The sequence below is a fragment of the Athene cunicularia genome (assembly GCF_003259725.1).
Source record: "Athene cunicularia isolate RWA chromosome 2 unlocalized genomic scaffold, athCun1 chr2_part1, whole genome shotgun sequence".
NCBI classification, from domain to species: Eukaryota; Metazoa; Chordata; class Aves; order Strigiformes; family Strigidae; genus Athene; species Athene cunicularia.
The window spans coordinates 103,171,581-103,188,347 of NW_020799095.1; the positions used below are offsets into that span (position 1 = coordinate 103,171,581).

At 43.8% G+C, this 16,767-nt stretch overlaps 1 protein-coding gene across 1 annotated transcript in view; it reads left to right on the top strand.

Moving 5' to 3' along the window:
• GATA6 (GATA binding protein 6) overlaps positions 1 to 14,320 on the top strand; it is a 16,001-nt gene extending 1,681 nt beyond the window's left edge. The window contains exons 2-6 of the mRNA XM_026841446.1: positions 12 to 237; positions 3,574 to 3,699; positions 5,133 to 5,220; positions 5,313 to 5,419; positions 13,890 to 14,320. Of these exons, the coding sequence (XP_026697247.1) occupies positions 12 to 237; positions 3,574 to 3,699; positions 5,133 to 5,220; positions 5,313 to 5,419; positions 13,890 to 14,057 (715 nt within the window). The 3' untranslated portion in view covers positions 14,058 to 14,320. The remainder of the gene's footprint in view (positions 1 to 11; positions 238 to 3,573; positions 3,700 to 5,132; positions 5,221 to 5,312; positions 5,420 to 13,889) is intronic.
• Positions 14,321 to 16,767: the final 2,447 nt, after the last annotated feature.

The window sequence follows — 16,767 nt, forward strand, 5'->3', positions numbered from 1 at the left end:
GCTCCACGGGGCTCCGTGCCCACCGGCGGCCGTGCCCCACCGCCTCTCCCCTCTGCTCCTGCCCCCCCAGAGCTGCTGGAGGACCTGTCCGAGAGCCGGGAGTGCGTCAACTGCGGCTCCATCCAGACCCCGCTGTGGAGGAGGGACGGCACCGGCAACTACCTGTGCAACGCCTGCGGGCTCTACACCAAAATGAACGGCCTCAGCCGGCCCCTCATCAAGCCCCAGAAGAGAGTGGTGAGTGGGGATGGAGGGAGGAGGGGGGCGAGAGAAGCTGCGCCCCGAGAGACCCGCAGTCAATGCTGGCCGGGGGGGGGAAAGCGGGAGCAAGGATGAGGGAGCGCGACCAGAGCGTGGTAGCCCAGTTGTTCCTCCAGCTGCAAACCCGAAGTGGGGCTCCTGATCAGGTTTGTAGGCCATGGTGAGGGGCGACAAGGCTGGCAGCTCTCTGGGTGCAGCTTCAGGCCCACCTCTGAGACCTACGCTGGCAAAATCGCCTTCTGCTCCCCGTGAGCTGCTCACCAGGCACAGGCCGGCCTGACTTTTTGGACCTCGTTGGTGAGGGGGCATCGGTGGCTTGGAAGAAATTTGTGCTGCTGCTGTTGGACGTTTCCAACAGAAAACAAAAAAAAAATCAAGGTTGGAAAGTGTTTGTTCAGAGAACTAGGAATTTCTCCAGACCTGCTTTGTTTGCTGAGAGCTCGATCCTTGGGAATGTAAGCAACTTTTGTATATAATTCAAAGAAAACCAATTGTTTAAACAATGATAATAGCCTTTGTTTTGTTTTGCTCTTAAGAAATGAACGGCAATTTTTCTAAAAATATACTCCTAAAACTAGGGGGGGGAAATAAATAGTACAAACCAGAACCCCTGTTTATAACTCAGGCTGGCACTCAATAGGCAAGGAGAAAATTAACAAGCGGGGATTGCGCGTTATGTTTAGCAAATGTGGGTGGAGGTCAGCAGGGAGAAAGAATACACTCTTCAGTAATGGCTGTTACCGAGCGAGCCACAATAAATCACGCCGGTATAATCCAAGCTGATGTTTGGACCCTTGTGTATGGAGACAGTGTATCAAACCATCAGCCTTTCAAGCGCCTTTCAATCACGCCAGCTGCTTTGCTCCATGCCTGTTTTCCTAGTGTTAAAACACGTTCCATTCTTTTATTTCACAACCGTTTGAATTTAATGCCCTTACGGGAGCAGGGGAAACAACCAAAAAACAAAAGCGCGATGATCAGAGCAGACAGTAAGCGCTTTATGAACCACCCCCACCTCTTCTTAAAAACCTTCTTTAAAAAAACAGAGTTAATTTAAGTGTAAGCTAGAGGTTAATTACTGCTGGGTGCCCATTTTTTCTATCTGGTTGTCCACTGAATTTCATGACACGAGGTGTTATCTCATTACCGGAGACAAACACAGCAAACTGGCCAGATCTGACGCTTGTCTGAAGAGTCAGAGCTCATCTGGCCATGGCACCCTGGCCCAATGCAGATCTCAAGTATCTCATACCTGGCTCTGGAATTTTTGTGTTTCTTGTCTTATTTTCTTGAAGGAGGGGTGGGGGTGAGGAGACTAAAACAGAGTCAAACTGCAGCCCGATTTCAGCCTGACACCTCGGCGAAATAACTCTGAAATAGCTCTGCATAACAATCCCTACCGAGTACCCTGGCCATAACTATAAATCAGCCATGACTGTGTGTTCATACAGTTGGAAATATGTAGGTGAGAAGGGAAAATGTTTTGAAAATGCTAAACATGTTTAGATTGCCTCGAAGTTTCTGATAAAATTCCTGCAGCAGAAGAGTCATTTTAGCTTCAAAACGTGCCACCCCCCCACCCCCACCCCCGTTTGTTTAGATACGGGAATGAGCAAAAACTATTGAAATAAAATATATGGAGATTTATACCAGACTGCATACAAAAGAAAGAAAGGTTTAACAGAGTGAAATGTCTGACAGCATTTCACTTGCAAAGAAAAAAACCGAAGCATATGTGTTAAGACCAGCTTTTCTTTTACCCGATCCATGTAAAACTTGTATTGAATCGAGGAGCACAATTTGGACGCTGTGTGCATACGTATTTAATAATGTGGCCACAAATTCTGTATTCATGAGACCTGGATTTTTAAGAATCAAAAATATACGTGTGTACTTCAGCCTATATTACACTTGGCTGTGTTTTTTTTTTTTTTGGTTTTTTTTTTTTTTCTGTGCAATTAATAATGGGTTACTGATTCAAAGCTACAAAATTTGTATTTAATCCGGAGTTCTTTCTGAGCTGTGGTGTAAGATGATGGCTTACTGCTAAGAAACTTGAACAGATAAAATTCAAGAAACTTGGTTATTATTCTGGAATATTCTTCATTCTCAAAACACTTTTATCGGTTTCCCAAGTGGCAGGCAGCTCTGTGGTATCAAAGGTGTCCGAGTTACTTCTAACAGCCCAGCAGTAAATGATTCAAGAGGAAGGGCATTGTACCCTTAAGTTAGCAATTTCAGTTATGGGTGCTTTATAGTCAGAATAAGATTAATGCAATCCTCTAAAACTGACTTCTGCATGTAAACTTGTTCAGCTGCCAGACACAGAGCTAGGCACAGATTTTTTTATATTTTTTTTGACAATGCGATACTTTGAAAAAGACTAGATTTATGATGTAGCTGGAATTCTTTGCTTGTGATGAACGTAAAAGAGACCACTTGTTACAGGGACTTTTATAACCCATTCACCTTCATTTCACATGTTTATGAGGACTGCCTTCACTTATGATATACAGCCTGCAGCCATAAAGCTCCGGGTTATATGGTTATTTCTGATACAAGGTTGCTTCATCTTGGCTCCAAACTCCACGGAAGAGTGTCATAAATGGCTTGTTTGCAGTGGGGACCTTGTTGTCACCCACCAGCTTTTCTGCTGGCCGAGGGGAAGCTCTGCTCTGTAAAACACGCTCCTGAGGCATGTTGTTTTTCATGCAAGGATAAAATGCGTGATGATAAAAGAATTATTTTACAAAGATGCCGCTGGTGTATGTGTTACCCCTGGGATGCCCATGAAAGTTTTCCCTAGCTGTGGTGCCACCAAGGGCAGGTGATTAAAGCAGCTAATTTTTCCAATGGGTCAGGAGTATCGGTGGCAGGTTCAGAGATGCGTCTTTGCCCACCACACAGGGAAGAGGGCATTGAACTGGCTGGAGAGGTGGCACAGGAGTGGTGTGCTTTCTCTTCAGCTGGATGGAGCTGTAGTGGAGATGTTTCCTAGCTGTCCTGCTGGAGGACAGCCAGTGCCCGGTGGTCTGAACAGAGGTATCCAGGCCAGCAGCTCCCAAATGTGAATTTAGCCTCTGCCACGGCTGCCCAGATTTGCAAACTCACAGTGTCTCTTCATGTCAGCTTTCCATTCTCTGAAATGAGGACAATCTTGTTTTAATTCTGGGATGTCACAGACAGATGCTATTAAAAAACCCTCCTACCATCCCTGCTGCATGTTAAAGTACTTTTTATAAACTGTAAAGACATAAATCATTTGCTTCTGCGGGCTTGTTTACGCCTGTGTTTGCCTACACTTGCCTCTAGCCCTCGTCGCGACGGCTGGGCTTGTCCTGTGCCAACTGCCACACCACGACCACCACCCTGTGGCGCAGGAACGCGGAGGGTGAGCCGGTCTGCAATGCCTGCGGCCTCTACATGAAGCTCCATGGGGTAAGCAGCTGCTTTGCCGAGGGAGATTCCCTGCTGGCCCTGATGTTCCTTTGGGGAAGGGGTGGTCCTTCTGATGGTGGGAGCCCAGTGGCTTCAGGGGGTGGCATTAGGCTTTCTCAATTTGGGGCAACTTTCTGTTGATGCTAATGATCTTGGTTCATGGTTTGGATGGCGGAGTTAAAAAATGGTAAACAAAACGGATAAATGACCGAAAAAATGCGTGCCATTAGAAAATGGCTATCCCATTTTAGTAAGGTATGCTTTTGTACTTTTGACAAGTTATGTGTTCGGTGTTTTAGCTCTCCTGACAGATTTGTACAAATAAAACACCTCTGGGTGAGTGGTACAGTACAGGTCTTTTTGCCACTCTTTAAACCAGCTCTTCAGTGGGGACCCCCCCCTGTCCCCATCCCCCCAGACCTTTAATAAGACACTTTTTCATGGACAGACAGCTGTATCAGCAAAACTTTAAATGTCATTTCAGCCTTTGCTAGGCAATAATGGAGGAATAAAATAGCTCTATCCTGAATGTCATGGAGTATGTTTTGGGTGAGACTTGGAGCCTTTTATAGTCCTGTGGCTTAAGTTACAGTCAAGCACAAGTGTTTGAAGAGTGAGGGCATTAGGAGTGATTGGAACTTGGTCTAGTCCTCAAGAAAAAAAGAAATTATATTGCAGGTTTAAACATCATAATGATAGTAAGCATATGCCTGAATTGTCTTTCCCCAAACTTATGTTATCATTCAGTTAAAATATATTTTAAGCCAATGTTTTCTGTATAATGACTATCATTATGGTGACACAGAACACAAATCTTATTTTTGAGAACATTTTGCCTCTAAATATAAATTTGGATACTATGAAGCTGTATCACAGGCAGAACTGCTTATAAGAACAAATACTAAGTAAGTTGATTGTGGCCAAAAGCTTCTGTCCTAAGACACTTACCGGCAATGATCTGGTTTGTGTAGCTGGTCCACAGAAAGAGGAGTATTTTTTCCCCTCATATGCATTCTTGCTTTCCAGAATCAGCCACTGGAGATAATTTCTAACTGACTGGAATAAGGAATCAGGGATCAGATATACCCCCTCCAATTTAATTTCATGTGACGTGTGGCCAAAAGTGGCTGTTTTTCCCTAGATGTGTGCTGTTTACCTGTGGACTGACTGAGGTGTTGGAAAAACTGTTCTGTTCACATCAAGAAAAAACTTTCCCTGCTTTCTTTATTCAGCTAAAACTCCCCTTGAAACAACCCACTGCTTTGCCCAAATAAAATGCAAAGGTTTTTCAGAATCGATACTGTGACACAGGAAAAATTGACTCACTATAGAGGCATTTTCAACATCACCATTTGATCTTGTAGTGTATTTTGATTTTTGATATTAGAGCACATATACAACTCTGATTGGTGTGGAAATTTATTTTTTTTCAGGTTCCCCGACCCCTTGCTATGAAAAAAGAAGGAATTCAGACCAGGAAGCGAAAACCTAAGAACATAAATAAGTCAAAGGCATGCTCTGGTAAATACAAAAAGATAAGAAAGTTGAGCTGCAAAAGTTTTTTCCCCTGGCTGGAAAATATTTGTTTTTAATACCAGTTCTCGATCTTTCAGGTAACAGTACTAGTGCAGTTCCTATGACTCCAACATCCACGTCTTCTACTAACTCAGATGACTGTAGCAAAACTGCTTCTCCCAGCACACAGCCTGCAGCCTCTGGGGTAAGCCGCTGTCCGTATCTGTAAGCAGACTGATCACTGTGCAATGTTATCACAGCTTTTATCTTATCTAGCAGAACAATAATCTAAACAAACTTTCCAGTTTTGTTAGCTGATACTGGAACAAGATTTTCGGAGGATATTACATATATAATAGCTGTAAACAGAATGACAAGCTGAAGTACTTTACAAACCTTCTAATTAAGATCTATATAATTTTTATGATTAAGTTAACCATAGCTTAACCCCAGACATTTTGTTTTGAAATGTTCAGGTTCTTCCATTGCAAAGGTTGTCTTCTGGAGCAAAGACAATGAATCATGCCTGATTGATCCTTTCAAGAAACAATTGTGCATGTACCCCTTTTTTTTCTGAAATTATCTGATAAAAATTTATAATTCAAGGCACTGCTGCTCTCACGTTTTTCAAAAGCTGTTTAACATCCATATGCATTTTTACACATTATCCCAAACGACTGGTAAATCCCAGCGAAGTGTTATCCTGCTGTATGAAGGGAAATATAAAGGCTTTTGTTTTAAACTAAGATGTGCACTTTTAAACCCTGATTCAGACCCAGCTGAAACCAGCCTGGGGCGCCCCACTGATTGCAGTGTGTAGGGGATCTGCCCTCTTCTCGCACGGGGCTCTTCAGGGGCCAGATGCTCAGCATCTGGCAGCACCGAGCTCCAGAGGAGCACCAGAGGAGCGCTGACCATCCCCTGCTTTATTTTTGATCCTTATTTTACATCATGTACTCAAACCATCTCAAACTTCCTTTCTTCACTCAGTTAGCATGTGTAATAACAAATACTACCACTAAAGTTGTGAAGCTTAATGTAGATTAATTTCTAACCCCTTGGCTACAGATATCTATATCCACACTTACTCCTCAGGCCTTCTGTATCCTTTAATCTGCCACATCATTTCTTTGAAAAGCTTTCCTAGTGTGGCTTTCTCTACTCCTTTATTAATAAAAAGAAGACATTGTTTATAATAACTATTTTTCAATATGTCTCGGTGTTCCCACATCCAAATTCCTTTCAATAGTTTAATTCCTGACGTACAAAGTTTCATTGTACAAGGGGAGGAAAAAAAAAACATTTTTAGCAAATGCGATTGTTCGTGGACTGACAGGGCCACCCAGTTTCAGAGGCACTGGGTTTTGGGTTTGGATGCTGCCAGACAAGGATATTACTAAAATGGCTTGTCTTTGACACAAGAAAACCCTGTCAGTCCAATAAAATAAACAGATCACATTAAAAAAAGAGGAACGTTAACCAAAAGTGAACTGTTACTGGATTTCAGGCTTCCCCCAGTGAACTACTAGGCACTGTTTTAGGCTCTCCCCTAAAATTTGCAAAGGAAAAACTGAAGCCAGATTTTCCTTAAATCTTCCTTAGATTTCCCTAAGTGGGACTACCTACTTGAGGAATGTCGTGAGATTTATACAATGGACAGAATTAGAAGCACAATCCTAGCTGCAGCTGAGGCAGTGGCATAGGCTGGAGGCAGCGCAGCTGTGTGCTGCTTGGGCAGGGAGAGGCCATACAGATGAGATCCCGTTTCTCCTATGCCCTTGCTTTCTTGGCTGGCTAAAGCCTGTCTTCCTTTCTGTAGCCTTTCTCCCTAGGACAGTATATCGAACCTGTCTATTAATATTCTTCATGTTATAATGTTAATAGTACCCTTTGTAATACAATTTTGCCAGGTGGAGTTGTGTGGCTACCAGAGGAGAGCTGGGCAGGGCGTGGTTCATGAGCCAAAAATCTATTTGAGAGTTGTTAGCATCTAAGGGCAACTCCCGGAGACCCTGAGGCAGCTTTTAGTTACACAAAGGAAGGCATCCCCCAGTGCCAGGACTTCTCCCTGATTTTTCCATAGTAGATCAGGCTGGGAGAGGATACCTGTGCAAGGGCCAGGGAAATCCAGCAGGCAGCACAGTAACATCTGCATAGCCTTTTCCCCCACCGTGATTCAATCATATGTACCCTGCATATGCAAAGCACTTGCAAATCTCCTCTTGTGAAAAATTTAAATAAAAGGAAGCGATGGAGAGACGCTGTGAAATGCACCGAAGTGGGGAGGTTGCAGCAGTGACCAGACATACGGGCATCCCCTTGACTCTGCTCCACCTCACATGAGGGGCTGGTGATCTCCCACCCCTGCGCCCCAGCCCCAAATATACGTAATGAGGATGGTATTTTGCAGGGGAACTGTTGACAGGGCATGTCATGGGTATGACCAGATCCTTCCCTTGGGCTCCTTCCCTTTGCCCAAGCATCAGCAATTCAATGGATTTGGGACAGGGGAGGCTGGAAGCTGAACATAGAAAGTGGTGGCTGTTGAGACTGGCTCCTGTTGCCCCCAAAATCATTTGGGAACATGATCATTAGCTGTGAAGGAAATGAAATAATTTCTTATGGGTCCAAATCCCGTGGGAGGGGCTGAGAGCTCATAAGGGCCATTGAAGTTGCAGGAGTGAAGGGATGTCAGCATTTTAGAACGAGGTAGCCTGTAATTTGATCACATGCTGAAGCAAAGACACCCTACTAGACTTCTATTTTCCTTCCTTATTCTTTTCCGCATTTGAGTTGACCCATGGATAGCCTGAAGGTTTGCATTTATTCTTAGAACAGGCAATGGCTTTGCAGAAGGAGGATAGACTTCTCCAGGTCATGTCAGGAGGGGAAAAAACCCTCAGGTGGATGAATGCAGGCTCTGTAACATTTAGTTGCTTTAATGAGAATAGTGTCAATTCCTGCCAGCGGCGCTGGTGACATTGCCGAAACACAAGCACCTGCTGGAAGAGCGAGCCTGGCTCATTCCCCAAACGTTACACAACTGGCATGGCAATTTGTTTTTGTTTTGCTCTGGTTTTACTTCTCCAGCCTTTATTCTGTGAAGAGGGGAAAAATGCCAAATTGACATTAGGCAGAGAAATCTGATGACGTTTTAGAAACTGTTTTCTGAAATTCACAGCAATGTTGTTGCTAAAAGAAACAGAGAAAATGAATTCCTCTACTGGTACAAAAGCAATTTATTATGCCCTTTGTGGGAGGCTGCCAAAAGAGTTCCCAGTTATGTAGAAACCTAATGGAAATGAAATTCAGCAGAATTCATTTGTGTCAGTAATATTCACTTTTTGCCCTACCTTTCTTTATCTCTTTTAAAGTAAAATAACGAGGGGGGCAGAAGAAAAAGAGAAGGGCAGCGATTAGTCTTGGAAATGTCTTTGAGACTATCTGTTTCATGAAGGGAATCTTATATGATGCCAATTTTGAGACAAATTAGCAAGAACCTTAAATGCCAATTTTAGGTTCTAGTTGAAATTTAAACATCTAAAAGATATGATTAATGAATTGCGGTGGGTGAAAAGTTGATTTCAAACATCTCAAAATGCAGAAGTGTTTGGATCAGAGATATTCTGTTGTCCCATTGTAAAGGGGCTGTTTGCCAAATTCACATCTGGATCTAGAATTCGGGCTTATTTCTGTTTTCCTAAGCAGAGTAAGTACTGTGTGTCCTGTGTTACTAATATGGAAAATGTTCAGCTGCATAATATATGAAGTTGCCTTACGTCCCCATAAAAAGAAGATTTGAGGGCTTCAGATAGCCTGCATCTGCATCTATACCTGCTCTCCCTTTGATGCTGCTGAAACTGTACAAAGAAAAGCTACACAGAATAAGTTGCTAAACGAAGGGCATGGACTGTAGTGCACACCCATCCATTTTCATGCAGGGGCTCCAACTAGTGTGATTACCAGAAGGGTTTTATTCCCTTATTAGGATAAAAGGCAGTATGAAAACTGTTGTAAAATCTGCTTTTTATGGCAGGACATGGAGGCTCCTTGAGCCAGGGCTGATGTCAATAAAAGCTCAGCAGCACCAGGGGAGCTTTTCTTTCAGAAGACTCTATCGTGCCCTTTGCCTCCAGTCTGGAGATTTCTCAGGACCATAATCACACACCATAGAACAACTTAGGACAGTTGCCTTGCAGGTAAAATTAGCGCTTACTTCCCTTGGAGGTTTACCTTGAGAAGTGGTTCACAAGCTCTTCAGTGGAAGGGTGGAAAGTGAGATAGCTGACTGAAATGGCCTTGGCAGGTGGTGAGCTAACAGGAAAATGCACTTCCAGCTGTCCCCAGAATGCCTGACAACCTGGACATTTTTGCAGCTATAGGGGAATCAGCCTCCATATAGTATCTCCCAGAGTCTGGATGAACTGAAGAGAGTCAAACTCTTCAAGAAATCTTCTAGCCACCTGGATATTGGAAAGTTGAATAGCCAAGGGTCCTTCAGACTACGCGATGATAAGATTTCAGATGGTATAGAATAATTTTGTAGCCGTCGGGACAGAGTTTCCATGAGAAAGGCTCAGCAGCATGGTTGGTAGGACTTTCACCTGGAAAATGGGAACACTGTGCCTCAGTCCTGGTATGAGTAAATATTTTTCTAAACCAGGTGGAATAAGATCAACAGGAGGCATGAGGAACATGGAAACCTAAAATACCAAATAGTCTGGTAGTCAGGGCATTATGCTGGGAGATCTGATACTCCGATTTAAATCTTCCCTTGGTCTCCTACCTCTTTTGCATTAGTCCTCACTCCTGGACAAAATAAGATGCTGCTTTCTTCTCCCCACTTAGTTTCACACATTCAGTCTTTTCTTTTCTCCATGTACATGTACCTGAAAGAGAGCATTTAATTTTGTATTAAACAGAACAAAGCAATCCAGCTTTTTCATTTCAGTAGGGAAAAACAAGGAAAAAGAGTATTTTTGGTTCTACCCAAAATTTCTATATGCATACATTTTTCTTGGTTTTGTTTTATTCTCAAAGCAATAAAGCAAATTACTCACAGACTCAACAGCAGTGGGGTCATCAGCTTTCTCAAGCCACGCTGGATGTTGCCTCCCTTAGGAAATAAATGAAGTATTAACCACAGTTTTATGTTGCTATAATACAAAGCAGAGATTAGAAAATATGTAAACTTACACGTTTGCAATGTAAACAAATGGATCAATTTGACTAACAAGAAATGACAACTTTGTGTACTAAGAGGGTCACTAAATCAGAAAAAAAATTTGTGGTTTTGCAGTGCTGAGACTTGCTCTTCAGAAACCAGGGAGTGACAGTATGGGAGAAAGTGCTCTTGGTGGGGATGGCAGTTATGGCAGGGAGGTTGAGGCTGGAAAATAAAGGACTTCACCACAGTTTGCCACAACACTTTATAGGCAAAAGAAGTTTTTTGCAAGTGTGTATCAACTGACTATGTTTATCATTTAAGTGTAGCTAAACTAAATGAGGCTTAACTGAAGAGGAAGAGAGTGTCGGCTGAGAGTCAGATTACTACAGACTTAATGTAATGTCCAAAATTCATAGAAGATTACCACAGACTTAGTGTAGTGTCCAAAATCCACAGAGCATTTTCAACCTGCGAAGTGGGTAGAGCAAAGGTCTATCTGATAGAGCAAAGGTCTAGTTCAAGGCTTCTTGCCACCCACTCAAGCTTTTAGCACAAGTCCTTGCCCAGAGCTTTTGCCTCTCGACTGCAGAGGTGTGAGGGAAGGACGGTGTGGGGTGCAGGCCCTCTCCTCTCCCTGCTCTCTGTGGTGGGCAGACTGTGTAGGAAGTAGTGGCTGGAAGAAAGCAGGAGACCTTCAGCCAGAGATGCTGGTGCTGTTCCCCAGGTGCTGACCAGCACAGGCTGAGCAGCCTGGTTCAAACCTGGCTAGCTTTAGTGGGGGTGAATTTGGCTCCAGGGTGGTGATAGCAGGTTTCAGTATGATGTAGGTGTCTAAGTCCCTCTGTGGCTCTGGCTGAGGTCTCTCCCTGTGAGTGTGGTGGGCAGGTCCTCTACAGAAGGGCCACCTCTGATCTGGACAACCTGCCTGCAGGCTGCCCCATGACCAGCTCCTCCTGGTTTGGGTTAAAAGAACCTTTGCAGATACAAACACAACCTTCCTCTGTTTGTTTGGGAGGCAAGCTCTTCCCAAAGGGCTTAATTCTTTTTTTTTTTTTTTTTTTTTTTTTTTTTTTTTTTTTTTTTTTTTTTTTTTTTTTTTTTCCCCCCCAGGAAGCTGACCTTCAGTTGATTATCTATCCTATTATCAGATTTCAGTAATAAAAATAAATCCATTACCTTTTTATTGAGCCAGCTGTTGTGAATTAGAAGAGCTTGTTGACTTCAGCAGCATTTTCGGCAGCATTGTTCAGCTTATTTATTCCAGCTGACAAATGTCCTGTAATAACTAACTGTAACTTCTGTCATTTTTCATCCCTTAAACCTAGAGAAGTAAGAGCAGACATAGGCAGGCTCAGGAGCAGAGCTGTGATTCAGCCACATCCTTTTTGTGAGCTAGAGTTTGTTTTCCATGTCTCACTTTGGGAGCTGCCTGAGCTGCTGACATTACCAGGGTGGGGTTTCCAGGCCCAGCAGTCCTGCCCAAGTCCTGCCTGCCCTGGCTCAATGGAGCCAGGATCCGGCCTTGGTTGGGCAGGGATGGGCAGTCTTCAAACAGGACGTGCCTCTGTGTCCTCCCTTCTGGGGTGCCCAAGGGAGGGGTAGCTGATAACCCCACATGGAAACTGCGGGTCCCTGTGCTCCACCTTTGTAGGGTTGAATCAGGAAAAGGGTGAATTACACTTTCCAAGCACGGAAAAAACAGGTAGCGATAAGATATTTGCCTACCGGAACAACAGCAGCAAATATGGGCAAACGGGAACCTTTCAAAGCAGCTCCTAGTATTTTTAGCTCAGGTTGAGCAAACACCACTCAAGTATAATTTAAACTCTTCTTCCACTGTGGGGAGATGCAGGCTGTTAAAAATTGAATCTTTTGTGCTAGCAGGAGTCTATTTGATGTATTAGAAATAAAAAAAAAAAGTATTTTTGAAAACCTAGGCTGATGCAAGACCAAACAGGACCCAAAGGTTAGCATGAAACCTCCCTCAGTGAATTCTCTGAGTGTAGTCACAGGGAAAGAGGATGTGGAGATTCGTTGTCACTGATTGGCAATTGTGTATTTCAGAGAGCTATAAAATATAGTTCTTTTTCTGTTTAGAGCTATTATGGTTGTTTTGGGAGGGCAAACAGTTCCTTCCATCTCTGCATTTCTGGGTTAAGACTGATGGAGCAGGATCCTGGTTGGTGACTGGGTGGAAGAAGAGCAGCCATCAACCATTTTAATAAAAGCTAAAGAAAATGCTGGAGTCTGAGTGATTTCAGACAAAAGTGACTGCTGGCAATGAGTATCTCTTTCAGAAGGTGAGGTTTTCCCTGTGTTAAGCAAGGCAACAAGAACCTTGCACCAGCACCATTTGGAAATTACCTTTGAATAAATGAAACCTTGCTTTTCCTATGTCAGGACTGCTAGTCTGGCACAGCTCCAGGAGAGCCAAGAGCTCTACTCTTGTAAAATGATTAAATATGTATACTTTTCACTTAAACAGCAGGCAGGAAGCTTCTGCAGTCACAGTTTAGGATAGTCCTTTTTTTTTTTCCCCCTCTTTTTATGGAATCTCATCCGAAGACTATCCATTAACAAGTAAATTAAGGTTTTAAAGTTGACATATCCAAGAGTTAATTTTGTATGAAGTCAGCTCTTAAACATTTCCTTTATCAGGTGAAAACATTGCCCCTTCTCTGTCTGGCACTGCGAATTTTTCCTCTTTAGCGGATCTGCTCAGTCTCATGGAAAAAATGATTGTTTCTTTGTAACTCTCCATTTCTCTGTTAAAACAAATGGACTGGTTCCAGGGTGGTTCAGAGGTTCATCTTTGTGTCTACCAAGGCTCCCCCGTGTGTTGTCTTGTGCATGTAGGTCATGGAAGAAAAAGGCTCTTGGTTCAAAGGCATAGTGTTTCTCCACTTGAGATGAAAAGAGCATCTCCTTTAGTGGCCAGTCTGACAGGGATGAAGTGGTTGTGGCTAGCTTTTTGAAGGATGAGGAATGACTTCAGGCATTTCAAAGTCTGAGGGACACAAAGGAGGCTGATTTCTAGGCAGTGCTCCACAGCCTGCTGGAGAATTGGAATGTATCGGGCTTCTTCCACTGGGGAGAAAAATTAAAGGTGCCACCACTTCTGGATCACATTTTTGGTGTTGGCATCTGTGTCCCTTCAGTAGGAGGCAGTGGGACACATGCACGTTACCTTCATCATGGTCAAATTTCCAGGTTTTTCTGCACATCACACAATTTTTTTTCCATCTTGCTGTGAAGATAACCACATGCTGATCTCCAAATGTGGATATCACTTCCATCAGCAGGGCTGAACGAGTGTGCTCTCCCTGAGACTTTTTTTCAGTTTCAGGATTTTGAGGCACAGGGGCAAGCAGACAGCAAATCCTGGCTTTCCACAGAAATCCCAGGATAGTGGCTGTGCCCTGAGCCCGCTGTGCTCCCACTCACACCCCAGTGCCTGCAAAGCTCACTCACTCAATGAAATAACTCTTTGCTCTTCCCCCTTCTCCAGGCGAGCTCGTCGGTGATGTCTGGCCCAGGAGAGAGCACCAGTCCCGAAAGCAGCAACCTTAAGTATTCAGGTCAAGACGGGCTGTACACAGGAGTCAGCCTGACCTCCACGGCCGAAGTGACAGCGTCCGTGAGACAGGATCCCTGGTGTGCCCTGGCTCTGGCGTGACCCAGCGCGAGGGAAGCTGGATCCTGGCACTGCACGGCAGCCCCCAGATGTCTGCGCGTGGTTTCTTTTGTGGAGCAGTCACGGTGGCAGCGAGAGTGCTGGCAAAGACCATTCCTCTGAAATTGTTTCTGTGCCTTGGTGGCAGAGGTGTTTTTCAGGCTCCGAAAGAGGCTCTGCCGAAGCATCCAGTTCCTCATCTATGCAAGAAAAATATAGAAAAAACAAATGCCCACCGGGGGATAGCTAATGCAGCCTTACACTCTGAAAACTTTAAAAAAAAAAAAAAAAAAAAAAAAAAAAAAAAAAGGAAAAGGAAAAAAAAAAAGAGATAAACCTAGATGTATTGATAGATTTCAGAAATACATCCTTGACTTACCCAGCAGTGCTGCCTTTGTGATTGTATAGTTGTTTTCATTCTCTCATTGCCTTCTTCCCCAAGAATTTGACAGAATTGGGGCTCAGAGAGGGAGTACCAAAGGCTTTAATTACGAGAGATAGTGAGATACTTTTTAACAAGTGTCAGAAGTGCATACTGCTTGAGTCGGCACAGATGTCTCACACTGAACATTTGATGTCTTCGCCCTGTCGGTCCTCTCCTCCTGCACCCTCCATCTTCAGTGTGCCTTGCTCTACTCTTCAAGAGCTCAGCTATACCCCTGGAAGAAATCACAACTTTTGGTACAAGTGTCGCAAGGTTCAGCTTGTGAAGGAGATTCGGGGTTGGTTGTTTTTTGGGGTTTTTTTGTTTTGTTTTGTTTAAAATATTTACTCACTTTGCAAGACTGCGATATAACTTTTAAAGTACACTGTGACTGAGTTTTATGAAAGTTCGTATCTTCTGGCTGAACTTTATAGAGTCAGTCAAAATTTGTAAACAGGGTAGCAATCAGATATTTTTCTTCCATATATACAATAATTTTTTTAAAGAAGTGCAATTTGCGTTGCAGCAATCAGTGTTAAATCATTTGCATAAGATTTAACAACAGTTTTTATACGAATGAATGAATGTAAACATTTTAACTTAATGGTACGTAAATAATTTAAAAGAAAAACTTAACTAGGCATCCTTAGGCTTTTTAGTGCAACAAAAACCCCATCCACTTTCTGTATTTCCAGTTGTCAAAGCAAGAGTTTCAAAGAACAAGCCTTCTCTCAGGAAAATTGCCCTAGCCATTTGCTTGGAAGTGTTGTACAAAAATGCAAATGCATCCCCAGATTTTTTTTTGACATTGATAAGTATATGCTGGAAAGAAACAAATTGCAATGAAACTTTACTACCTAACTGATACATATGTAAATACTCCATAAGATATTTAGGCATCTTGAAAATGTGGGATGCAATCTGTATAGTGTGACTGACGCATAGTTAGGTTGGTTTCCATTGTTTTTTAAGTGGGATGTCATTTGGAAAGTTGTTTCATCAGAGCTTTACAAATAAAAGGGTATCGTTTTGGGATATATATACTTTTTTCCTGTACACTGTGCCTTCTCCTTTGCCTCCAATGCAATTGTTAAGCTACATTAAATGCTATGAAAAGGTATCTGATACAGGCAGCATGTCTGATGGCTGCAGCGAGGGTCTCCAGCTGAAGTGCCTGCTCTGGCTAGCTAAATCTGCATCGCGTGTGGCTTTTCTGCAGCTCCCCTCACTACGCTTTCTGATGATGTGTAAACCCAGGGCCTCCATCTACCCACACAAGCCACTCATGGACAGGCAGGACGTTTTTCTGATGAAAGTCTGGGGAACAGATCCCATGCCTTGTGAGGACTGTTATGGTTTAGCTTGGCCTTCACACTATAACTAAAGGGTCTCACCCAGGTTCCCTGTGTATGCAAATATCTGCCTGTCACCCACTGCAGACCTAACTGCATAAGGCCAACTGGGTGGCAGAGCCATCCCATGCCTGCTGGCATCCTCTGGTGGCCAAAGGTGATGGGCAGCAAAAACTGAAAGTGCTGCTGCTGGAAAGAAAAGGTGAATTTTAGCTACTGAGCAGAGTGGAAAACCTTTCACTGGCTCTGAGGATGAGTCCTCTGCATTGCTTGGCTGATCAGAGCAAGACCTACCACTGGGTAGGATTTCCAGCTACGTCGACAGGACTGTCGGGCCGGGAAGCTGGGATGCCCAACCTCTGTACCCAGGAATCCATGGAGTGGCTGAAATGCATCTCTTCGCCTCTCTGAGCCAGACCTTCATTTGGGGTGAACTTGGCCTCCAGTGAAGTCATGCTGATTTACACCAGCTGAAAATCTGCCCCTTGGTTTTCCAGCCCTGACAGTTGAGGCCACCTCCTTACACTGGGGGTGTTGTGAGGACTGTGGGATGAACACTGCAGCACAGCCCTTGGAGGGGAGTGTCTTCTAGCAAAAAGGGGTGAGTCCGAGCCTCGCCTGGGGTTTGGGCTGCTCCAGCCAGCCAGGAATGACGACCCCTCACCCTTCCTGGTGGGGCTGTCACATCAGGCTTGGTGCTGGGACTCCTCACATCCTTGGTCCCTGGGGGTTGATGTGGCCAGTTATCCCAGCTCTGCTAGCCTTTGGGCCACATGGGCTTGGATCTTGTGATTTACAAAAATAAATCCCCATCTAAATGCAAACTGAGCCGCACAGAGACACACTGGGTTTAAAAAGCAATAGGTGTAGAGACAAGAGTGAATATCTTCCCTTTTGAAGCATTTGCTGGCTAAAATGCCCTTTTCTGTGATTTTCC